The sequence below is a fragment of the Pygocentrus nattereri genome, chromosome 1 (genome assembly GCF_015220715.1).
Source record: "Pygocentrus nattereri isolate fPygNat1 chromosome 1, fPygNat1.pri, whole genome shotgun sequence".
Classification (NCBI taxonomy): Eukaryota; Metazoa; Chordata; class Actinopteri; order Characiformes; family Serrasalmidae; genus Pygocentrus; species Pygocentrus nattereri.
This window is the reverse complement of record NC_051211.1, coordinates 10,676,435-10,702,313: the sequence shown is the minus strand read 5'-3', so window position 1 is coordinate 10,702,313 and position 25,879 is coordinate 10,676,435. Positions and strand designations below refer to the sequence as shown.

Below are 25,879 nucleotides of genomic sequence, written 5' to 3'. Positions count from 1 at the left end.
ACACAATACTGAGCCTCATTTTGACTTGTTTTAAGGACATCACATCAAAGTTGGATCAGCCTGTCGTGTGTTTTTCCACTTTAATTTTGTGTGTGATTCCAAATCCAGGCCTCCATTGGTTAATAAATTTGATTTCCATTGATTTTTGTGTGATTTTGTTGTCAGCACATTCAACTTTGTACAGAACAAAGAATATGAGAATATTTCATTCATTCAGATCTAGGATGCGTTATTTGAGTGTTCCCTTTATTTTTTTGAGCAGTGTATATTAACCCTTAGTTGCCACGCAAAGGCTAAAGCAGAGAGCTAATAAGAGATTGATCACCATTGATTAATGAGAGAGTTACAGTGATCTGGCTGTGTGTTTCTTCTGGTGTTAGAGTTGGTTTCTCTCACTCTGGCTAGTGATGGCACTGTTCTGGTGTGTGAATGTTGCTGTTTTCAACCCTTTGCTTATAATATAAAGGCCAAAAGATATAATGGCCAAAAGCAGAGATTTAGTATAACAGTAGCGAATGCGGTTTGGGTGATTTTGGAGCTGGATTGTTGGTAGATGAACGGACAGGTGGATGAAATCACTCTGCTTTGTAAGGGCAGAGTCTAATAAGTGATCTTTAACCTTGGGTCGGAACATGAAGGCCAAAAAATAGAGCAATAATATCAGGACTCTGGGTGATTTTATAAGCCATATTACTCACTGATGCAGACATGATGGCTTGTAAAACACACACTGGGGGCAGTCATGGGCTGGAGGGGGGGCAGTCATGGGCTGGTGGTTAGGGAACCAGCCTTGTGACCGGAAGGTCGCTGGTTCGATCCTCAGAGCCGACAGCACATGACTGAGGTGTCCTTGAGCAAGACACCTAACCCCCAACTGCTCCCCAGGCGCTGCGGATTGGGCTGCCCACCGCTCCGGGCAAGTGTGCTCACTGCCCCCTAGTGTGTGTGTGCTCACTAGAGTGTATGTGGTGTTTCACTTCATGGATGGGTTAAATGCGGAGGTGAAATTTCCCCGTTGTGGGACTAATAAGGGTCTCTTAATTTTCTAAGCCACTTCTCTTCTGGGTCGCAGGGACTTGCCAAACAGTGGAACATTTTACAAATCTGTCATGGAACAGTGGCAGAAAGTTTCTGTTTCACCAGCTGGAAAAGCACGGCCAGTTTTTGTAATAGTCATAATTTAAGAAAGAAATCTGATTATTTTTAGCTGGTGACGAATGCTTGGCTATCCCGTTACAAATGCCAAACAAGCCAAAAACAGTGCTAAACTGTTTAGTTTCCCAACAACATCAACTTAGTATAAACTGCAAACATCAGCTGGCTTGGTACGCCAGTGATGGATCACACCTCCAACTAGCCAGCCTCACTCCTACTTCATCCATGTCAGAGCATATCACAGTATTCAAACACCAGCTAGCAAATATCTCACACCAGACAAACAGAGTCCTCGTTTTAGGTATGTTGAAACTGAAGGCGGTGCTTTTGTGTCTTGTTTGATGTACAGAAATATCAATTCACTGTGTTGTGCGAGTGATGGAGCACTGCTTCAAGTTAGCCACCTGCTAAAAAGAGCTAGCCAGGAAAGACAGTGTTCTACCACTTTCCAGTGCCTCACAGCTTCTTCAGTTTCGTTTTCGTTTAAATCAGCACTGTAACTCACACGAACCCCCTTCTTTCTTTCACTTTCGTTGCTTTGGAATACACTAATACTAAAATATGACGGTTTGGTGCTGAAACGTGATTTAACGCTGCTAAAGCTTGTTAGGATGTTGGGAAAGAGGTGAGTTCACTGTAGGACAGTACAGTTACAGTCACTCACACTAGGTCACAGGAGAACAGATCGCCGGGCGCTCCACTCAAATGGAATGTATAACTCCACCTTTCAGATGTTGCTAAAGTATATTTGGCAACTCATTTCCTTCATTGCCCACCTCTCTAATCATGTCGAAAAACCTGGTAGTGCATCCTCTCCTGGAGACAGCAGAGTAGTGTCGCTTTCCTTGCAGTAGAAAATGGTGCCAGGGCTATCGCTAGAACATGGAAGGGTGAGAATGGTGCATTATATCGAACATTTATCGAACCTCTCATCGCTCTATTAATGAAAAGTTACATTGCGATACTTATCGTTATCATTTCATCACCCAGCCCTACCAGGGATTTGTGATGATATCAGAATCACATTGGCAGATATTTGCTTAAGAAATTATATCAGCAATGGAACTGATAATATGGTAATAATATATAAGGAACTTTCTGTTGTCTGTGAATTACTGTAGGTTTCCCATGAGGAAAAATCACAGACAGATGGCTGAGTGGCTTAGTGCTAAAAGCCAAAAATCTGGTGCATTAACACATAATATATTTAATGCAGTTATATATTTATCTCCTAATGGCTTTAAAGGTGTCACATTTTAAAACCAAACTATCTGTTGTGCTCTTGAAGAGATCATAAACACATGCATAGTCAAAACAGCAAAACATTGTTGCACATTTCACAGACTGTCTGCAGAGAGGACACAATGGTTGCGTGTCTGGTCCATTTAGGTGTCTTTGGTCTGGTATTGCATTCACACCAGATTTTCTTTAAACGTGCGTTTGTTTGTTCTCACTTTTTCTGATGAACAGCACAAATATATCAGGGTTCATTTTTAAGGATGGCCATGGAACCACAGGTTTCAGTGTTTTCTAATGACAAAAATGAAACCGTGTGTGTCGACAGACATGCTATTTTCCATTTTGTGAGTTCAGACCATCAAGTATGAGGGAAGACTGTCTGGGTGAAGGGGAGAACTCTAAGAACTTGGGCTGGAGTTCTGGGCAGCTTCTGTCCATAGCTAGAAGGCCGGACACCCCTGATAGCTATAGTAGGACTGATGCAGGGCTGAGGAACAGGGAGGAGGTGGGGTGGTGCTGGGAATTGCAAACACTGTCACGGGAACAAAAGGTGAGGACATGAAACTTCAGGTACAACATAACTACATTACCCAATTGGGATTTGCAATGCTAGGTCGACACGAAGCTAACAATGACGTACATTGACTTTCTCCCATTTTCACTCTCTAGGTTTGGACTACAAGAATGTGAAAGTGTTTAAGCAGAAGATCATAATTTAATAAAAGCAACATGGAAGGGACAAGCAATATCAGCCCTGTACTACAGAACAAGAAGTTTTATAACTGAAATTGGTATCAATCTTAATAACCAAAAAACAAGCCTAGAGGACTTAACATGTACGCTACAGTCTGCAGGACTTGGAGCCTATTTGCAATTGTCATTTCATCTGTCTCATATCCGGATAATGTTCAGATTAGCTGTATCCACATTCAATTTACACCTAGCCACATAAATGTGTTTGACAGATATCCAATTTGCATCAGCGCTGCTTTTCCCACGTTACATGCAAATCCGAGGAATTCCATTCCAGAATCTCTGGGCTCCACAGGGATGTCTTTCTATGCACTTAGGCGTTTTAAAAGAACTAAAAGAAGAAACCAGCCCCGGTTTCTGCGATGCTCATGGTGTAGAAGGTGACAGGAGCTCGTTTATGCTTGGCTTCATTTACACTCGGCTATTCCATGATGAGATAGCTACCCAATCAGCCAAGACGCATGAAGTGTAAATAGGCTCTCAGTCTGGTGAAGCGAGGGTAAACGAGTGTCATTTCTCAGATCTGAGCTGAGCCACTTGAACCTCTATTAGGTAGCACAGTCGTAAATCCTCCAATCTTCACATCTTTCAACATTTTAATATGACAGCTGTACAAACAGAAGCCACCCAAAATTACTTGAGTAAATCTAGTGTACACATTAATGTAATTTTTCCCCACAGCGTTCCCGTTTTGGAGATACAAGGTTTTGTTTCAACGTTGATGCCAAGAGCTTTTAGTGCACTTGTACTTGGCCTAGTATGTAAGGTTAGATTACATGCTCTCATAACTGGACTTCAATTCTCCTCTCAGGTAAAAACTACATGCTATAACAATAAGAGTCCTTGGGCAAGACTTGGCAAGACTAAAGCTACATTTGCTTATCTCTGTAACGGTGTTGAACTTTTTAAAGTTGGTCCCAATAAATGCATATGTGAAATACCATAACAGGGCTGCACAATGCAACAAAACTCAAATATGGAACAAAGATCGAAATATATTTTCAAATATTTTGTCAAGTCTAGCATTCATGAGAATCGTAGTTGCAAGTCAGGTTCTAGTATTTATAGTAGTTGTGGTCCATCAGGTGGTTTGACCATTACAGCACAAATCTGAATGTCTGTAAACAGTATGCCTTACAACGCACAAAATGTGTAAGAACTGAATTCTCGGATTTCAGAGTAAGAATTCCCAATTGAGTGGCCACTTTTTTGGGAAATGTCAGGTTATGAACTTCAGTTGAGCCCAACACAAGTTTCTGCTTACACTCTTGGAAGTAAAGGTACTAAACTGTCACAGGAGCAGTGCCTCTCTTGTCACTGGGGCGGTACCCTGAAGGGTACATCTCAGTATCAGTACCATAATTCATTGAAATCATATTTTCTAAGTTGTACTGACTCCACACACCCTGTCTCATCTCCAGGCTTTTTATTTTAGTGTTCTGTTTTAAAACATTAGGTTATAAAAAAGTATAACTACATACTTTCCACCTGGAAAAAAAAAACTATTTAAGGTACAAAATTGGACCTTTAATTCTAACAGTGTTGCATTGTTAACTTCTATAACTTCTATGAGAAAGTATTTGACCTGCAGCCTCTTTGGATAAATTCTGAAGAAAAGTGTGACAGCAGGACTACATCAAATTCTGAACCTGTTGTTTCCCCTAAGCAATTTTTTCAGTCAACAGCTGTGACGGCAACCTGGAATCAGCCAGAAATAAAATGTATTTCAGTGAACAAGGTGAGATTTGAAAGCTGCCTTGCAGTGTGCAAAATGTGCAAAAACCTCTTTGAATTCAGAATGTGAATCATACTGTTGTGTTTACTGCCTCTATTATCTTTAGCCTGTATCCCTTTTTAGTAAGAGCTCACATTATAAAATAACACTGAACCTTACCATTAGGTAATATACTACTCTGTAAACTGTGACAGCAACATTATCAAAATCTGGCTGGTATGGGTTCATGATTGGATTTTGTCTCTTTTAATGATGCATGAAAATGCTCCTTGAGTGCTAAAAGCGCCCCCTTGTGTTCACACTTAGAATGACACCGGTAATTGAGATTAGTACTCATGTATAGTTGATCATTTTGTAGTTTTTATTTCAGAGCCACAGTATTTTAAGTTATGTTACAACACTTGCAACTTGCCTAGCACCGGTGCTACATGCTCAAAAAGTTTACATGTAAATGTACTTTAAAAGTGACATTAGTATTATGCAACAAGCAACACATTCAATAACACTAAACACCTCATGCATAAAGAAATTTGCAGCCATGTGATCAGGCTTGTATGATCTGTATAAGCGAATCTATGGACACTGATGAAGGCACTAGTGTGGCTCGCCGGCGTATGCTACACAGCTTAAGGAGAAGATAACATGCTCTCCACATCCGGCCTTCTTTTTTCAAGCCACTATTAACAAACTGTGAAGGGATTAACCAATTAGAGGCACGTGTGCCAGAGCCCCATGGTGGAGGAAGGATTGAGTCGTGGGCTCGTTTTCATTAGGCTGACCCCAGGGCCCGCCGCTGTAAAGTCAGGGGATAAATGAGGTCATAAATCTGTGGGCCCCAGTTTACGAGCGTGACGGGAAGTCTATTACAACTTTCATAAGCAGCAGGCAGGAGATGGGCAAAGGCTGCTCTAGACTGCTAGAGATTGTGTGCAAGTCTATTCTGAGAGAGAGAGTGAGCGAGAGAGAGAAAGAGAGAGAGGGGGGGGGGAGTAAAGATGTGGGAACAAATTTTCAAGCTTCTCCTTCGGATAAGCTCTAGGTCTTTGGTGGGATATTGTATTCTTGATCTCTTTCTCTGTCTCTCTAACTCTCCCTCTTATTCTCTCTCTCTGTCTCTCTATCTCTCTCCATCATGAGGCTGGCTGTCAGCCTTTCATACAGTCACACACTGATTGCACTGCACTGGCCTGCGGGGCGCAGTAACATCTGTCACTGCTCGTGCTCTCTCTCTCTCTCTCTCTCTCTCTCTCTCTCTCTCTCTCTCTCTCTCTCTCCCTCTCTCTCTCTCTCTCTCTCTCTCTCTCTCTCTCTCTCTCTCTCTCTCTCTCTCTCTCTCTCTCTCTCTCTCTCTCTGAGACTCTGCAGTGTCCCCAGAACAGCTCCCATTTCAGCTTACTGCTTTCTCAATGCCACAGCCACCTCATACACACATCCCCACATTCTAACACCCTCACCAAGCAAAGCACGACCTACTCATCTAAACATTTCTGTATTAGTGCCAACGTAACTCTTCAGTACATCCACCCCAATGAGTGAATGAGTCGCTACAGCTGTTAGGCAATTACACAACTGATAGGCACATTGGGCCATTCCACTGTTCATTAGCTGCATATCCAATTACTTCTTTGCCCTTCTTCTCTGACCAAGTTGACCTCGCTCTTTTTCCCTGGCCACACAAATGTTCTCACACATTTATACTATGTGTAGTGCAGGACCTTTCCATTTCTAAAAGCAGCGATTCATTAGGATCCATCAAGCTGTACTGGGTACGGATGTTACGAGATGGCGTATGTTATATTCTTAGGCCTAAGAATAGGCCAAAAGTGCAGTTACTTGTTCCCTGTTTTCAAAAAAATCTTGGTTGGTCCACACCAACTGCATTTTTTTTCAAAATCTTTAAAGGCACAAGAACACAAAAATGACTAAAACGTTCACATGCAGGCCAATTTTTAATATCTCATCAAATTTGATATTGTTAGCCTCAAGAAGAACACTGTATGCATTCATATTACAGAAAACATAGAGCACGTCACCTAGCTGAAGCAGAGTGACTGCAACGTTTTACAATCACAGCAGGCTTTGGCTTCAGGAATCCATGATTCAGTATTTCACACAGATTCAAAGTCTGGTTTCTGCCAGAAAATAAAAGCTTGAAAAAAGCATAAGAAAGCTTGGCACGTGCTGCCGGGGGTTCCCCTTGCCCAATGAAGCATCCTGCTTATGTTGTTATTTTTGATAACAGCACATTTTTTCACCTGTATCATTTTGCTTATCACTGGTTGCTAAGTAACCCTGATGGTGGCTTTACCATATTAAGGGAAGCCTAATCACTTCCTATTCTTCCCTTTATACCAAAAACAGGATTGCAAAAACGTAGAGGGTGCATGTGAGCAGGTCCAATGAATGATAAACGAGGGTGAACAGAGCTAAAATAGAAATAAACAGCTAAAACTGTCAATTAAGTACTTTTCTTGTCTTTTACATAATAATTTTCCTTCATTTTGGAAAGTAGAAAAATATATTATATGAAAAATATTCACGAAAATTTTTCTACAGCAGACAGATTTTGGGCTGTAATAAGATTAAGATTAAGAGACCCTTATTAGTCCCACAACGGGGAAATTTCACCTCCGCATTTAACCCATCTTTGAAGTGAAACACCACATACACTCTAGTGAGCACACACACACTAGGGGGCAGTGAGCACACTTGCCCAGAGCAGAGCAGCCCTATCCACAGCACCCAGGGAGCAGTTGGGGGTTAGGTGTCTTGCTCAAGGACACCTCAGTCATGTACAGTTGGCTCTGGGGATCAAACCGGCGACCTTCCGGTCACGAGGATGGTTCCCTAAACTCCAGCCCATGATTGCCCCAACTGAACCTAGCATTAGGGCTACTGAGCATTGACTGATTGGTGAACTGATCTACTGAATAAAAATGAGTAAATTGCTAGAATAGCATAAGGTTTTCATTTGAGTTTAACTTGGACTTGTCTACCAGTATGACCATCTTAATTAAGCTGGTGTACCAGTTTAACCAGCTGACCAGCATTTGGTATGTTTTTGTCTAGTCCAGCTAGTCAAGCACCTTGACCATCCTGGACTGGTAAGAATCTAGTTAGTCAAAGACCAACTCAGATCATGTATAACTAGCCACCAATATAAGCTTATAGTGATGCAGAGAATACATTAATTTTGGTCTTTGTCATTAGCGCCCTCTAGTGTTTTCTCACTAGAAATTCTCTGCCATCACTCTAAGCTACTTTTCTGGTGGAAAGAATGGACAACAGTATTTGAAACAATGTTCAGATCTTCTTTGCTTAATATTTTAGGTATAAAAGCAACAGATCATTTGAGGGCATGTGTTATAGTGAATAACATCACAGTTGAGATGAACTATGACCCTTGCCTTCGGCTCATGCCTGTGACCAAATCAGTCATGCTGTTCTTCATGATAACACTCTCCCTCTTCTGCTTGATGGCTATCAACTTTGTTTGCCTTTCTTGTGGGTGTACTAGCATGTTGGCATTTTATGTGTTCTTGATGGTGTACTGGCATGTTGCTAGGTTGGCATGTTAGTGTTGTGTTTTAGTACAAAGCAGCCAAAAGACACACTGTCCAACACACCACCCATCAAAAGTTTAGGCTTTGTGGTGGGAGTGCTGGCACGTTAGTGTGTTTGTGTGTTGGCGTGCGGAGCTGAGTTTGATGCGTTGGTGTACTCCAGTCTTGGTGGGTTGGCTCTAGTTAGAGTTTCTGTGTCTGGCTCTGGCTCCCATGCAGAGGTCCCTGGTGAGCAGACTGAAGGCTCTGACTCACCCCAGCTCGTGCACAGGCCATATGGTGCTCTCTTTACTGACAGATCCCAAACATCTCCCTGAACATCGCGCTAGCTCCACAGAGCCTGTAGTTTAGTCAGGAATAGCGTAGCTCGTATTAGCGTATCACTCCTTAATCGTCTCCCGAAGGCGTTGATTGGGTCGGCTATGAGATACAACAGCATGACCTGGCTTTGCTGAGTCTAATAAGACTGTGGTAGGCAGTGAGTGAGGACCCTGCTTTTGTTTGGCTTGCTCCTTTGAAGCTGACGCATATTCTCCTCAGGCTTTTGCCTGGCTGCTCTCTTATTAGACAAGAATCAAAGAGACAACTGGCCTCTGAAGCAGCAACCCACACCCTGCACCCACCCCCACTCTCTCAGGCCTACGCTAAATACAAATGAACTGATTACGTTTGTCTGTACCTGACATTTATCTACAGTCTGCAGCAGGTTTGACTGACAGCCATACTGGGTTCAGGTTCATGTGTTGGTAAAGGCTACTCATATTTCCATGGACGCAAAATGCATATTTGTAAGTCATGTCGTACCAAAACTTTGGCCAGGTTTCCATCCAGCAATCAAGTGAATAGTTCAAATTGCACTGCGAAATGCCTGACTTCAACAAACCCACGTTCAGTTTAACCTGGAAACTTAAATAAATAACTGAGCTGAACCTGATATTGCAAGAGTCAAAAAGGCTACTACTTTTTTGGAGGAAGAAATTGCCGATTTAAAAAACACATTTCATGCAATGTTCAAGTTATCTTAGCACTACTTTTTTGTTTCTTCCTTTATATTTCACAGAGCTGTTGTACCAAAGCAATAAAACATTAAAGGTTGTGTCTTATTTATTTACAGCACTCGCCTTCGGCTGGTGACCAAATCACAGTCATGATATCATTTGCAATAAAACTCTTTCTTCAGTTTTATTGCTTAATTTCACAGGCAGATCATCCAATCACATTTTAGGACCTGATCTATCCATTTATAAAGGTGCAAAAGACATAAAGCTCAGTAGGTTTCCTGAGAACATTTGTTCTTGAGGTTCTTAAGCAAAAAGCATTTATAGGTGGGTTTCTCAAATATGCTCATTAAATAGATTCGCAAAAAGGAACTCAACAAACGGCTTCTTTGCAAAGTGTGTTTCTGCTAAAGGATGAGTAGCTGATAAATCGATATCACAAGCCAAGTGTTTTGCTCAGCATGATTATGCTCTTTTGAGGGATAATTGAAGTAAATAATAGTGGATGTATTTGTTAGCGACAAACAGCATTGGCCTTGATCAGGTTTTATCAACATTGCTATCAAAGGAGCTCATTTAACAGTTTCTCTGCCAAGCGTTTTGGTTGAAGAATGAGTGGTTGATAAATCAATGTTACATGCCAAGTGTTTTGCTCAGCATTACTACACTGTTTTGCGGGATAATTGAACTGAATAATAGTGGGCATATTTGTGAGTGATAAACACAGCATTGGCCTTGATCGCTTATATTATCGTTGGTATCACAATAGATGATGAGGAATAACAGAGAGGCTTCTCCTCACACTGCGCTCATTTCAAATTAACTGCTTAACACTCAGAAACGTACGCACTGATTTTATTGAGATAGTTTCATTGTGTCTCTTTTATGCTGTTTTTAGAAGCATCTGACCATTATAAGGCTGATATTTTTACATATTTTGATTTTGTGAAGATGCAGCACATTTGAGATCCTTAGTTTTTCAGGTTATGGAATTTTCTAAGAATCATTATGATTCTATGTTCTCGACAGTTTAGTTCCCAGGGAATAAAGACAGTGACCAAGCGGCAGAGGAGGACAACAGGAAATGTTCTGATGAAAGCAACCTTCAAGATATTCCTCCACCAAATATTTCTCAAATTGATGAGGCTGAAGTTGGCTTTCTAATTGCAGTTACCCATTCCACCGTAAGTAGTGCCTGACGTGCATGAGTGTGATGGCTGCACCATTTAAGGCAGGACAGAAAAACTAAAAAAAAAGCCTCAATATAGCCTAATGGCTCCACCATTTAATGTTTAATAGGAAAATTCAAATTAGAAGCTGACTTTAGCTTCATCAAGAGTTGAAAGGCATGAAAAGGGATGAGGAGGCTGCTCTCTTTCTGCTTGACAGGTTCAGGTAGGTAACCTTAAGTTTTTGTTGTTTCACAGAACCAATAAATCAATATTGTTTTTTTCCCCTTTTGCTACTGTTTGTTTCAGCAACTGGTTAGCATTGCAGCAGCAATTGTAGTGACAGTTTGCTAACCCACAACCTTGCTAACACTAGGTACGTTACTTGCTGTGTTCACTCTAATGTTATAATATGGTATTTGTCTGTATAACAGTTGCAAAGAGTTTTATGGCCATGAAGATCTAAAAATCAAGTTTTCTAGCCCTTCACCTTGGCAATGCATATCCATGAATTGCTTCTGAAGGAGCTTTGCAGGGAAGGGTGTATTAATGTTGAGTTCAAATATCAACAATCATTGTCCATCCTCTTGTCTATAGGACTGTATATAGCATAAATACACTATATTGCCAAAAGTTTTCACTCGTCTGCCTTCAGACGCATATGCACTTGAGGGACATCCCATTGTTAATACATAGGGTTTTATATGATGTAGGCCCACCCTTTCCAGCAATAACAGCTTCAACTCTTCTGGGAAGGCTTTCCATAAGGTTTGGGAGTGTGTTTATGGGAATGTTTGATCATTCTTCCAGAAGCACATTTGTGAGGTCAGGCACTGATGTTGGACAAGAAGGCCTGGATCACAGCCTCTTCTCTAATTCATCCCAAAGGTGTTCTATCGGTTTGAGGTCAGGACTCTGTGCAATCAGTCAAATTCTTCCACACCAAACTCACTCATCCATGTCTTTATGGACCTTGCTTTGTGCACTGGTGCGCAGTCATGTTGGAACAGAAAGGGGCCGTCTCCAAACTGTTCCCACAACGTTAGGAGCACAAAACTGTCCAAAATATCTTGTTCTGCTGAAGCATTAAGAGCTCCTTGGTGAAACCTGCACAAACCATACATTTTATGGGGAACAGCTGAAAACATTCTGGGCAGGGGGTCTGCAACAGTCATACTTATTGATTATAATGGAGCAGTGGGAAGATTGCATAATGTGCTCTAAAGATCAAGGACAACAAAAGAAGGCAGACATGTTTTTGCCAAGGCATGTTTTATCTGAGACTAGCACACATATGAACATGCTTGTTACCTTATAGACGTTTTATGGTGACTCTTTTAATAAATAGCCACAGAGCTGCTGTTGTCTTCATTTTCTGACAGCTGGCTGCAATGCATCGGTCAGGCTACCACTCATACTCATTCACAGATGTATCTTCCAGTAACTACCTGAAGGTCTAGAATGACCTCACAGAGTTCATAATTTTTTCTCATGAGTTGGTCCCACCCACCGTAAATCAAAACGTGACTGGCTCATTATGTATCTACCTAATCTCGGTTGGCCATTTGAACCCTTGAGTTTCTGACCAAAACCTGGTACTGAAACAAGAGCATTGCTGCACAACTCATGGAGGTTAAATACAACAATCATGAAGAATGCATTGAATAAAAATGAGTTTATAAACAGACGAATGTATTTGTTTATGTCACAGAAATCTTTAGGCCTTCTCTGGCAGCCTGGAAGACCCTGATAGTTTCCTATTGATTTAGTCAGAAGTAGGAAGAAAAGAGTACAAACAATAATGTAAGAAGAGAAGGTCTTCATGTGTTACTTGAGAAGCTATTAGAGAATATGAAATAACCTGGACTGCATACACTCACTGAACACTGAGAGAGGCCAAAACCAAATCCAGCTAGTTCCAGCACAAATAATGGCCTACATACAGACACTTATTACTTTTTACTAATAGACACTGGTAAACATTTGTTTACACACTAATGGAGGCTTTAAAATGTTTAATTACTTGCTGATGGATGCATAATGATACTTACTTACGGCAGTTACTGACTAAAGGGTACTTAGTGATGGTTCTTTACTTACCGAAATGCACTTTTACTTATTTAACTGATGGGTGCTATTCATAATAAGTTTTCTGGCCCTGAGTCACGAGGGGGAGGAGATCTCATGGACCAGCTGGTAGAAGATGAGAGAGCATAGAGAGAGCAAGTGGAGCACAGTTTGATCGTAGCTCAGAGCTATGCAAATATGGGACACTTGCCATGCATGGCAGCGCTGAAGCAACAGCCACTCATGCATGTTCAGTGGCACACTGGTTTCCAAACGCCATAACTTTGCACAATGAGTGGGTCTGATGAGGGGAAAAAAAAGCAAGCTGGTCAGCATCTGCCCAGCATCACTGTAACTCCTCTCAGTGACCCAACAGCGCAGCTGCTCTGTCATTTCACGCACTGGTCACCACATTAGCACAATTAACAAATCAAAAGCTGGCTTTGCTTCAACAGGAGGTTGTTACTTTGGGATCAGTGTTTCGGACCTCTATGCCTTTAACCCTTTGCAGGGGAATTCTACAGATGTTTCTAATTTCTGCATAATGAAATTGTTAAGATGAGAAAAAGTGTGGTTTGGCATGAAATGCTCCATTCTAGAGAAACTTACTGAGGAACCAGAAACTGAGTCTGAGGAACCAGAAAGTTTCTTCATAAAGTGGTTAAGAGTACACTGCCTGATATGATGGTCTGATATGATAGTTTGGAGACATGTTTTTGACCTAAAACATAATTTTATTACTTTAAAAAGCCATGCAGGGCGGAGAGGTACATGCAAAGTTTTTTAAGGCATAATAGTAAAATGTATGATTAAAAAATATAATAATAAAAATGTATTTTTTCTGGTAGAGAGGGAGTGGAAGGGTGTGTGGGAGGGGGAAGAGAAAAAGGGAAAAAAGGGGAGGAGTTAGCAAAAAGGAAAATCCAATTTGGTCCTTTTATTCATTCATTTATGTGTTTTTTTTTTCTCGTCATATTTGTGACCAAACACCAGATACTGTTTAGGCCTTTTTTTCTTCCCTCCTGTTTCTTTGTTTTCCTGATGTCTTGACTCATTCCCTCAATAAAAAAAAAATAAATAAATAAAAAAGTCTTTTTTTTTTTATATTTGCCACTATTTTACCACTATCAACATTACATATAAAAGCTCAGAAGACAGTTTTATATAATATATGGTTATATTTACATTGTAGACATTGTGATCCCTGGTTTCTATCAGCACCACTATAAAGAAAGTCAGTGAGTTTTTCTTTAATTAACCATTTCACACCAAACCACATCAAATCTCAACAACTGAATTCTGCAGAAATCTAGACAATTTGAGCTCATTCTGCATTTTTTGTCTACTTTTCTGCAATTTAGTCTACAATCTCTTGTTCTTAATTATAGGTTACACTTACTTTGATATGTTACATAAATAAAAAAATGAAAATGATCTTTTGAAAAAACAAACTATTACATATTACACATCTACTTTGATTATATGATGAAAGCAAAGCAACGTGAATTGCATTCTGTATGTGCATCCAACAATAAAGGCTTCATGGAGCTTCTTTTATACAGTGACAGACAACATAGCGGCACACAGAAGCCGATTCCACATGCTGATCCATTTTACTATGGCACACTTTCAAAATACTCCCATAATAAGTACAATGTCAATGCCAAAGACTCTGAATGGATTGGCAGCAACAAATTAAGCGAGATTACGACAAGGTTAAGTTTATTTGTTCAACTCAAACACTGTGACGCTTTCCAACTCACGGCCCTCTTTTTCTCCTAAATGATGATTCTTCACAGCAGCTGTCCATCCTGCTTTGCTCTTGCCTGCACTTTCAGAAGCAAGGATGATCCCATCTAACCTACTGTCAGTGCACATGAGGAATTCCATCGTGATGATTGTGGCCGAAAATGCAACTCTTCTGCTAGGTTTCAAAGCAAGTTACAACCATCGGTGCATAAATATGAAAAGAGAGAATGTATTATTTAAAAGGAAAATGCGGTAAATGCATTCAAAAATAAATGTCCCCCGAAACAAACCACACATCTAAGTAGAGCATTCAAAAATGATTGAAGACACCTCTTATAACCAGTGATGAACTGTGACTATTAGAGCTAGGCCTTCATTTTGGGTCATAATGTCAAAAAAGAGTCAATAAACTAGAAAAAGCTTCTCTATGATGCTCATTTCAACACGTGTCCCTGTGTTAGCTTCTGCTAAGTTAAACCCCAGAACCGTTTCATCCCTTTAGTTTAAGGCCCTGTATGTGAATATGTCATTTACTGCATAGAGCATCTCATGTTATGTCAATTACTGACACAAGCTGTTCATAAATTCAAGCACTGCTTTATAAACATGTCACTCAAAGCTTGTGCATTTGTTATGAAGCCCCTATGTAGGTAGCATTTACATGAGGTGTAACCAAAAAGAAAATAAATGTTATTCATTGATTTATTTGCTTGATCTGGTCTGTCAGCCCATTTGTATAGCCCACTTGTTCTCTCCTCCTTGTTTTCATAAAGTCCTACCCATGGCCTGGCCTAGCTTGGACTAAGAAAACCTGGTTGAAGTCATTTCTGATCTCAGAATCCTTTTATAGCTTTTATAGTTATGCTCTACCACATAGGTAATTAACAGAGTGTAAGCAAGTGGTTCAATCAACCTAGGATGATCATATCTATGAGAATGCACACTGGGGAGTAAGTGCAATTCATTGATCCAAATGACTAACACAGGTATGAAAATCAATTCTCATTTCATTTTCCATAGACAACAACTGCACTATGAAGGCTGAGCAGCGAACACGGTGAAAGCACTGCTTACGGCAGTAATCACATGAGATACACTTCTTGTTTTTGTGAAATTTCCTTCTAAAGCCATGATTTGCAAGACCTGGTAGACCTTCAAACTGTCCCCATCAGATAAACAGCACTTAAAGCTTTTATCTCTGAGAAAATCAAGCGGCTTCAGATCTGAAAACATCCACAGGTGTTTCTGTCCATCCTTCCACTGTGAGAAGACAACTCAGCACTATTGGATTGAAAGGATGTGTACCTGATAAGAAGCCCTCACTGGAAAGGAAAGAGACATGGGGTGAGGTTTTATACACCGATGTGTCCAAATTTGTAATCACTTGGATTGTGAGGAGCAGAAAATGCAACCAAGTTCTAAGACTGAACTTTGGAGGGGCAGAAAAACATGCATGCAGATTCTTTGGAAAACTAAAAGTGAGTCTCCTGAACAGAATGGAAGGTAATAAAGGCAAAGAGTGGACACAATAAATACAGAAAAAAACAGACATTATATTTTGCTGTTGAGGCGTCTGTGTAAATGTCGGTCCATTCTTTATCCTGATGCCGAAAATGGAACAACGTAATGTCCATTTTGACTTAAAATGAAATAAATGAAGGGTGGTCTCCGACTTTGCACAGCACTGTAGCTCAAATCAGATGTATCCAGTAGCACTTTTCATACATATGTTGGGCAAACTACCACCATCTAGCATTAAGCATTTAGTTTAAGATTGGGAGGCCATCCATCCTATTAAACACGTTTACATGTCCGCCTTCCAAATCTTACCACAGCAGTATCAGGAAACCCTGTAAAACACGTTGACAGAAGCCTTTAAACAACAATAAAACTGCACCCTATAAAGTGTACAACATCTACATTTACTGCCGTCTCTGCTGCTAAGCTCCCAGCTTTCAGAGGCACCCATCATGCTGCTTCAGCAATTCTTCAACTGACATACTTAAAATCGCAAGTACTTTGTGTAAATGATATGCTTGGTTTGCACAGACTGACCGTTTGATTAAAGGTGCAAATTGCAGTTTACTGAGTTGAAGCAAACTCAAACTGAATTAAGTTCACTCACCAACCTTCCAATTGGAACTGAACCCGAAATGCTATTCATTTATGATTTGCACTTCAAGCTGTAAAACGTTCTGCATTGTCATGACAACACTAACTAAATGTGGAGTTCTAAGGCTGTTACATTAGTATGACGCTCTTGAAGAACTGAAGGTCTAATAGGGTTTGGTTCCAAACCAATCCAGTGGATATTCATTGCCTAGATCCCCTAGACCAGCTGATAAATATCTACTGGATGATGTGAGATAGTTAGGGTTGAAGCTAAATACAGCTGAGAACATCAATTATATCCCCTATAGCTGCCTATGAGCATCCTCGATTTTTTCAGTAATATTAAAGGAGCGTTATGTAATACTGACAGGAAGTGTTTAACATGGGTACAGCAGTGCAAGCTCAAAATACAGAGAGGGTTGGCTTCCTTTGCCCCCTTCTTGCCAGTCTCAAAGCTCGGACCGCAGCATTAAACTCTGCCAGGGTTAGCTAGAGGTATGACTGGCTATGTATGGTAGAAAAAGGTTTATTCTGAGATGAAAGGCCCACTGCCCCCCAGAAAAAACATGTTGCCTTGAATAAGCTGAAGTCAACTTTTTGTTTGAATTTTCCCATTCCACCTTAAATCGTGCAGCAGTTTCATTCTGGCACCGATTTGCCAGATTCTTGTTTGAATTTTCCTGTTCCACCTTAAATGTTGCAGCTAGAAAATTTTAAGCAAGAAGATGGCAAACAGAACGCTAACTTCAGCCTCGTCTGCCTCGATAACCCAGCTGCACACGAACCAGAGTAAGAATGTCAGTACTTGAATGTTGAATTGACATAAAAAGCCCATCCCTACTTTTAGCCATGATCAATTAGTTAAGGTTAGCGAACCTTGTTCAATGCTTACCTGTATAGGAGAAAATTAGCCAACTCAGCATCCATCTTAAACTCCTTGTGGGCTCTAAAGTGACTCCATTTTTCAAATGCATTGTCAATATTTACTAGTGTTTTTCTACATCTCTGGTCTCTGAAGCTTTTTAGAAGAGTGCTGAGGCTTTTCAGGTCAGGATCCAGTTTGACGGCTTGCTTTCATGGCTGCAACACGCCGTGTTTGCCTGCCAATTTGCTTCGTATCTGGCAACTTGTGTGGCAACTGTGCAGTGGGTAGGATCACAGGCCAAAACACAAACGCTTTCAAACAGAAATTTCAAAGGAGAACATACTTGCTACAGCACTGTTTTTGAAGAGGCCTGTATTTCAACTTGGCATGTTTCCTTAATCGCTGATGATATACTATCATTTTACAATTTAGTACAGCAAATACACAACATATTGGTCCTTTAACATTACGTAGAAACTATAAAAAGACTAAAGCATTAAACCCTGCTCTGCCATCAAGACCCATCCAATAAACATTTAAGCGTAAGATAGAAAATTTAAGTGTGTTTTCACAACATTTAAATCCTTTAAATCTTCTGCCAGAGGCACACCATGCATAAAAGTCTGCGCTGGGTATGGACACATGTTAGTATGTAAACCTGGAGCTTTCAGTGTGCTACCATGTGTTCTCTCACTGTATAAATGAAGCACAAAGCTTCCTTTACTGTTAGATGCACTGTGATGCATTGATTCAGAACAGAAACTGTATCGGTAAGAGTTTTCTATTGATTTGTTTAATCAGAATGACATTATTACTTGATCAATGTGCAATTTATATCCCTATTCCTGTGTTTACAAATCTTATATTTCTCCTGTTGAGATTGTTGTACGCTTAACTTAAGATTATTTAACTTATTGCTAGACATTTTTTACTTGTTTTAAGTCATTTTAGCAAGTAAAATCATCTCACTATGTTGGCAGCTAATCATTATTGTTTTAGCATAGTGAGTATAGTGAGAACTTTATTCACACAGTATAATTTTATTCTCACAGTATAGTGAGATAATTTTACTTAATACAATTATTTCCTAAAACAAGTACAAATTTCAGGAAATAAGTTAGTTAAGCACGCAACCATCTCAAAATGGGAAATGTTAGATCGATCAACCGTCTTGCTCGTTAATCTGCAATGTCTGTTTCAAGTTTTACTTGTTTATTAGTAAAAGGTGCGGCCACTGTGGGTTTTGCTGCGGCCACTGTGGGTTTTCATACGGAAAAACACACTGGAATAACCCCAGTGCAACATAAGCTTGCTGATTCCTTATACTGAGCAACTGACCCCAGGTCAAATCTATAGTGATCCCTGCCCTACAAGATCTCCAGCTCTTTAAGAGAAGATCTCTAGGGTCCGAGGCTGAACACCCCTACTTTAAAACTTAAGATGTTTATATACTCATGAGTCTTCACTCACGGACACAAAGCCGGACTTTCATCTCTTCTTGGCAAATCCTGTTTGAACAGATGAGCAGTATTCCCTCACAGAGACATGTCTGATCATACAAAACGAAGCTTGGAAATGACCCGCACGTAGTCCTGGTCACATGACCTGGTGAGTAATCACAGACCGTGTGGGTGTGGGGGCTTCTGAATGTTCTGGCTAAATAAAAACATGGTCAACAGAGATGCTGGAGAAAAGCCACCAAAATAAAAAACATCCTGCATATAGCAAAGCGTCGGGAGCTGTGAGCAGTAGTAGCAGCTTTTGGAGGAGGGTGTGAAAGCGCTAGAGGAAGCTGTGACAGCCACTCAGTCCAGCGGGCCCCCTTAAGAGTCTTCCCAGACAGATGGACATGGACTTGGGCAGCATGAAGCCCTGCAGCCAGTGCTTTCTCATCCAGATGGAGCTCTGTCCATGGGTTGTGGCCATCAGCTACATAGGCCAGGGCGTTTAGAGTGGGGCAGATGCTTGGAGACTCCACCCGTGACACTAAAGGCTATCACTCACCTTTAATGATCCTGGAGATGTCACAGGCACCACATCGCACTATTTTTCACGCTGGCTTCAATCTCGCACTGTCTCGCACGAACATGCACTAGTGCTGCATAATATATCGTAGGTTAGCTATTAGCAAAATATTGGCTTTTGCGTTACTGGAAATTTGTAATTTATCCGATTCTCAGGCTTTTACTGTATGTTGTGAGTATATAGACATTTTAGATGACCTATTTATCAACACTAATGTTGAATAAAGTGTTCCTATAGAAATTGCTCAGCAGTTGTCAAAGAAAAAATAATGAATCAGTGTTAGTGTTAGCCAATAATAGAGGCTTCAATTTGGGGGGAATCCTCAAAGTATGAGAACCAATTCGGGGGTTAAAAAGTGCAATAAAAATGCATAAAACATGAACTATAAGTGTCATAAGACTGTTTATACTGCTTTTGTGCAATCCCATTCTGCATTACTACAAATGTACTCACCAGTGTTTGAAGGAGAGAAATGAACCCATTCCACTGTTTTTAAAGTTTTAATCCACTAAGATAACCTAAGATAACATTAGCTTTGCTAAGCAGGCTATAGATCCATGCCACACATCACAGAATAGGTTCGATTCTGACTAAACGACACAAGCGTAGATAATAAAAACAAAAGTCGGATGAAAGAAAAGGTAAGGGAGTGATGTTGGAGTGACATAAAGCCAAAATCCAACATGTTCATCCAACAGTGTTTAACCCATACGGAAATAAATCTATGGACATGTATTTTTATATATGTGAAGTTCATCTCAAATACATTACAACCCATTATGACTACAGTAAAATGTATTTAAGAACGTATTGCCATATTAACCAAATGGTTTTTGAACTGCATTTATTTTAAAATGTGGGGAAATATTACACATAGAAATGACCTATACCACGACCCAATGACCTACACCACGACCCAACCCTAATTAGAATCAGAAAAGAAAAAGCGGTACTATGCCGTCTCTAACTGCAAGTCGACCTTTAATTGTGCACCATCAAGGGATCGGCAAAGTGTTATTAACCCCAGGACCCACCCCTGGATTCAAACTTTCATTGCAGACCTCTATAACCTAAGAATAACTTGGCCAGTTTGCATTACACATCAATGTAGTTGCTGTATAATTAGGCTTAAAATGTAACCAGCATAGGATTTAAGGGGGAACTGTATTTCAAAGTATATTACAGTTGCAACTTGTAGCATTATAATCACAATATATTCTGTTGTGCAGCCCTAACACAGATCCACACCTACAGAGTTTTCAATAGCAGAGGTTGCAGCCAGCATCCACTAATATCCTTTCGGAATATAACCAATATTCTCAGCTTATGGGCTTCGCTTATATTTTGAAAACTGGAACCTCTTTCTTTAATTTGAACACGGCTTATTAAAGAATGCAAGTCACCCAGACTAACTCCAGCGAATGCATTTTGTACTTTATTAAAGGAAGCATATTCCTTATCCTTATCCATCAGGTTCACAAAGATGCGGGATGTGGGTGGAATCAAAGGGCGCAGATAACAGGATCAGATGATTGTCTAACCCTTAGAAGCACTTATTTTCTTTTCCCTGTTTTTGTGCATATTCAACCAGTAAAACGTGCAAATATGAAAGAGAGGGGCCGCAAGTTAAAACCAAGCTAATATGAATGTGATCTCAAACCATAGCCTTGACATTTCCCCTTTCATCTTGCCGGCATCATTCACGCGCTCATTTCAGTAACATCTTCTTCACACCCTGACACACAGCATTCTCAGTGCTTTAACCATTACTGACCACATCTTTCCCACCTCCTCAGAGGCTGGGATCTCCTGGCAGTGGCTTGGGAAGCCTCTAGCGTCTGTTAGGGCAAAACCGTGCCAACCCTCTATCATCTCCCTCTGAGTGTCACTCACACATGAGCCATGCAAATCCCCCCAACTCCCGGCCAAACAGCCCCCCTGCAGACGTCTCCCAGCCTTGGCCTCTCGCTGCCTGATTACTCCAAAGACAGCCAAGCATCAATAAGAATCCTGTTCATTTAACCCGTTGAAGAGATCTGCAGGTGGGCACTCAAATTCCTCACTCTTGTAACTAAATACTCACACAGTAGCTACTGATTCATTTATAGTAGTTACTGCATAATAAACCAATACAAATGGTTAATAACGTAACAACACACCTGCGGTTTAAGCTGCTAATGATTGAATAATAAGCATATAGCATAAGGGATCAATAACAGAATAATAGACTTACAGTCCACATATTAGTAACACGATAAGAGGCTTAAGGAGTTAACAGCAGGATAATGAGCATATAGTGAGTGAACTAATACCAGAATAATAATCCCACCATTTCAGGGATTAATATCAGAATAATAAGTTTACAGTTTAGGTTAAAAACTGAATAATAAGTCTGAAGCTGAAAGGATAAAAGCTAAGTACTACAGTTAAGTAGGGTTTTAAAGGTGTTAATAACATGATAATAAGCCCACAGTTTAAGAGGTTAACAACTGAATAATAACTCTACGGTTTAGGGGTTAATAACAGGAGAATAAGCCCACAGTTTAAGGAATTAATAAGCAGATAATTAGCTTGCAGTTTAGGAGGTTATCATTAAATAATAAGTCTATAGTTTTAAGGTGTTAATTACAAGATAGTAAGCATAGCGTTTAAGTTAATTACAGGATAATAAGGGTTATAACAGGAACTGAAAGATGAATAATTAAACTATAAGCACACAATTGACTTCTTTGGAAACGGACAACATTCTGTTTGCCCGTCAACCAGCTGACACACAGATGAAAGTGAAGAGGTGACAGAGAGAGAGAGAGGGAGAGAGAGAGAGAGAGAGAGTGGAAGATGTGTAAAAGGTTTACGCACGCTGACGATCCTCTCAGAGGTACCCCCACGCGAGATGGTGGTGCCGTTGAGCCCCACAAGCGAGGGCAGTGTCTGGGACATCCAGTTGGTGACCATGGCCATGGTGCTGAGCACCGCTCCAATCTTCAGCAGTGGCACACTCATGGCCGCCTGCCTGGCCCTCTAAGGACCCCCCCCGACCCGCTCAGCCCCGTGCCAGGGGGTCCTCGCACACAAGCTGGCCCTTACACACGTTCGCGTCCAGCTACGGTCAGCAGCAACAGCGGGACAGTCAGACACAGCCGGCTGCAGCAGCGAAAGCGGACATGCTGCTAAAATCCAGTGGCATCACAGTCTTCAATCCACACGGCTTTCAATCCGGCTGCCTGAGAGCGAATGCCAGCCTCTCTCTCCCTCGCTCTCTCTCTCTGTCATGCTCTCTCGCTCTCTCAAGATGCAGTGCTGCGCATTGGCTGCCTCCCTCTCTCCCTCTCTTTTTCTCTCTCCCTCTCTCTTCCTCGCTCTTTCTCTCGTCCCTCTCCCTCGCTCTTTTTCTCTCCCTTTCTTGCCCTCCCTCTCTCTGTCTCTCCTTCTTTCTACCTCTCTCTTAGTCTTTCTCACTCTCTCTCTTTTCACTCCCTCTCTCTTACTATCTTTCTCACTCTCTCTTTTCTTTTCCTCTCTTTCTGTCTCTCACTCTTCCTCTCTCTCTCTCTCAGCCCCTCCCTCCCCTTCTCGCTCTTCTCCCAGAATCGCTCCACCATCATCCCCGTCTCATTCTGCTCCCCCCCACGCCATCCGTCTCTTTTTTGCCAGCGAAACAAACAGAAGGGAAGAACGCCTCGTGGAACAATCAGGCTTTTGATGCCGCTGCCGTTCTTTAAGGCCGGGATCCATTACAGAGGTGGCTTAAAGCTGCCTGCTATATTAGGCTCGTCGTGAGCCCGTGTGTATGTGCGGTTGTGAACGAGGGACATTCAGAGACAGAGACTGAGACAGTGATGGAGAGAGAGAGGGAAGAATAAGATTGTGTGAGAGGTGGGTGGGGGGGGTCAGAAAGCTCCTTGGGTATTAATGAGGAGAAGGATGAGGCGTTCCAGTCGGTGGTTCCTCTCAGTAGTCAGCTCATCAATCACATACACCGCTTGACACCTCCTTAATCAGCCTGTAATATGAAAAGCCGAGACGTCCCACTTTCTCCATGTCTAAACTGAGCTGACTGCACCCAGTAGCACTTTCACCCATACCAAACACCCTAAGACCCAAAGGAGACATGCTGACATGCAATTAAACTGACCCCAGGTCTGTCCACTTGGACCCAGGCAACCATGACAGATAATTGTCCTTACACAACTCTTGCTCATAACTCAAATGTTATACAGCAAGAAAAAGAATGGATGGGTCAATTTCAATGAATTTGGTGGTTCAGACTTGCCTTCAACATGGTGGTAGTATGAGGGAAGACCAATTGAGATAGGGGGAGGGACTCTGAGGAACCCCCCCCCCAAGCTGTAGTACGACTGATGTAGGACCGAGGACTGGGGAGCAGATGAGGTGGCGGTGGGAATTATGAACTTTCCGTCATGGGAACAGAAGATGAGGATGTGAATTTATAGGGCGATAGGTTGGAAGAAGGATGGATTTCAGCCATGAAGTTTGGGTCCAGGTGCCTAACAAGCAAGCCGACGGAGAACCTTAAACATATGAGGAGGAAAAACACAGAGAAACTGCGAGAAGGAGGACGCAGTACTAAGAGGAGCTAAGACATAATAAGGAAACTCTTTAAACACATGAGGAAGAATCACTGACAGAACCAAAGACTGAAAGGAGACACTTCCTAAGAGCAGGAGGAAGAACCAGTGACACATCCTTCTTTACTGGAGAAACTACCATGTTTTTTGGGACTGCCCCAAGATTAAAGACCTAAAAAAACCCTACAAGGCACTTTTAACTGTGAAATGCCCCTAGATAGTCAGACCTTATATCTTGGATAAATACCTTCAAAAATGGCTAAAGACAAAGCAATCCTAATATATAGAATATACTGTTGGCTTTTCCCAGGAAATGTCACAAGGGATCACTTTAAATACACTGGATTACAATGAATATCTACAAACTTGAGAAGATAACAGCATGTCAATCATACAGTTGAACAACTAGTTCCTTCTGTGAAAAATAGGTTAACTACACTATATTACCACAGGTATTCACTCATCCATCCAAATTCAGGTGTTCCAATCACTTCCATGGCCACGGGTGTATAACTAAGCACCTAGGCCTGCAGCCTGCTTCTACAGACATTTGTGGAAGAATGGGTCGCTCTCAGGAGCTCAGTGCAAATGCAAAGCGTCGAATGCAGTGGTGTAAAATGCCACCACTGGACTCTAGAGCAGTGGAGACGTGTTCTCTGGAGTGACTAATCACACTTCTCCAGCTGGCAATCCGATGGACGCATCTGGATTTGGTGGTTGCCAGGAAAACGGTACTTGTCTGACTGCATTGTGTCACTATAGTCCATGGAACGCCCCTGATTTCATTTTCACAAACTGATTTTGTTGTGAAGAAAAGACCCAAAACATACATGTACGTGTGATGCATACAGTGTCTAAAATGTTACTTGTGGTGATGCTGAAGGACAAAAAAAAGAAAAATTCAAAAATCAGATGAGAGGGCAGGAAGAAATACTGAGAATCATTGAGATAAGAGCAGGAAGAAGAGCCATTAAGAGGAAACCAAGACTGAGAGCAGAAGAAACACAAAGGAATGAAGTCCCCAAGAGCACAAGAAAGAACCAAGACTCAGAAAAGAGCAGGAGAAGGAAATACTGAAATGAACTAAGACTCTAAAGCTCCTTGATAGTATACTGAAGAACCTCTGAGAGGAACCAAAACAGAGCAAGCATAAGAAACACATAGGAACCAAGACACAAAAGGAGAACCTCCTTAAAACTTGAGGAATAACTACTGAGAAGACCCAAGACAGCAGAGGCCATGAGGAAGAAACACTGAGAAGATACTCAGAAGGAGGAATCAATCATCTGAGCTTCACTGGAGAGCAGAATTACGTTATGATTAGAATATGAGATTAAACCGAGGAACTTGGATCAGACAGACCGCTGAGATCTACAGTAGCTGTGGTATCTTGCTGTAATGGAAGAGGGACTCCAATGGAAATGAATGCTGAGCCTAAATTTAGGTTTGCAATCTTCTGAGCCGATTCAGGCTTCAGTGTTGCACGGTGCGGTGTATTGAGGGGGAAAAGGGCTCAGTGCGCGCTAGTTGTTATTCTGCTCGACGGACACGTTTTTCCTCTCCATGTTTTGAGTCAAGGAGAGCGATAGGTGATTTGCTGTGTCGTGTCAGTTGTGAGATGCCATCAGAAGTGACAGCTGCCAGAGATGTGTTAGAGCCGCAGCTCACCTGATTCCTCACGCCACCCTTCTCTGTTCAAGTAAAGCAACACTGCCACCCAGTGGCCATAATGCAGTACTACAAACAGTGACAATTCTCACTACAGTAAGTCTTAGAACGTGTGCCAAATATGGTTGTTTTATAAAAGTGTCAGCATTTTGATCATCAATGTATGGCACAGCAAGGACTGTTCTGTCTAAA

General features: G+C 41.3%; 1 protein-coding gene across 2 annotated transcripts in view; it reads right to left on the bottom strand.

Annotated features, from left to right (window-relative positions):
• Positions 1 to 25,879, bottom strand: part of olfm2a (olfactomedin 2a) — a 160,275-nt gene that overhangs the window by 55,028 nt on the left and 79,368 nt on the right. The window contains exon 1 of one of the 2 annotated variants that reach the window (XM_017701538.2): positions 22,290 to 22,725. The exons of the other annotated variant lie outside the window; for it this stretch is intronic. Within the exon in view, the coding sequence (XP_017557027.1) occupies positions 22,290 to 22,433 (144 nt within the window). The 5' untranslated portion in view covers positions 22,434 to 22,725. Of the gene's footprint in view, positions 1 to 22,289; positions 22,726 to 25,879 lie in introns of those variants that run through there. 2 annotated transcript variants of the gene reach the window in all.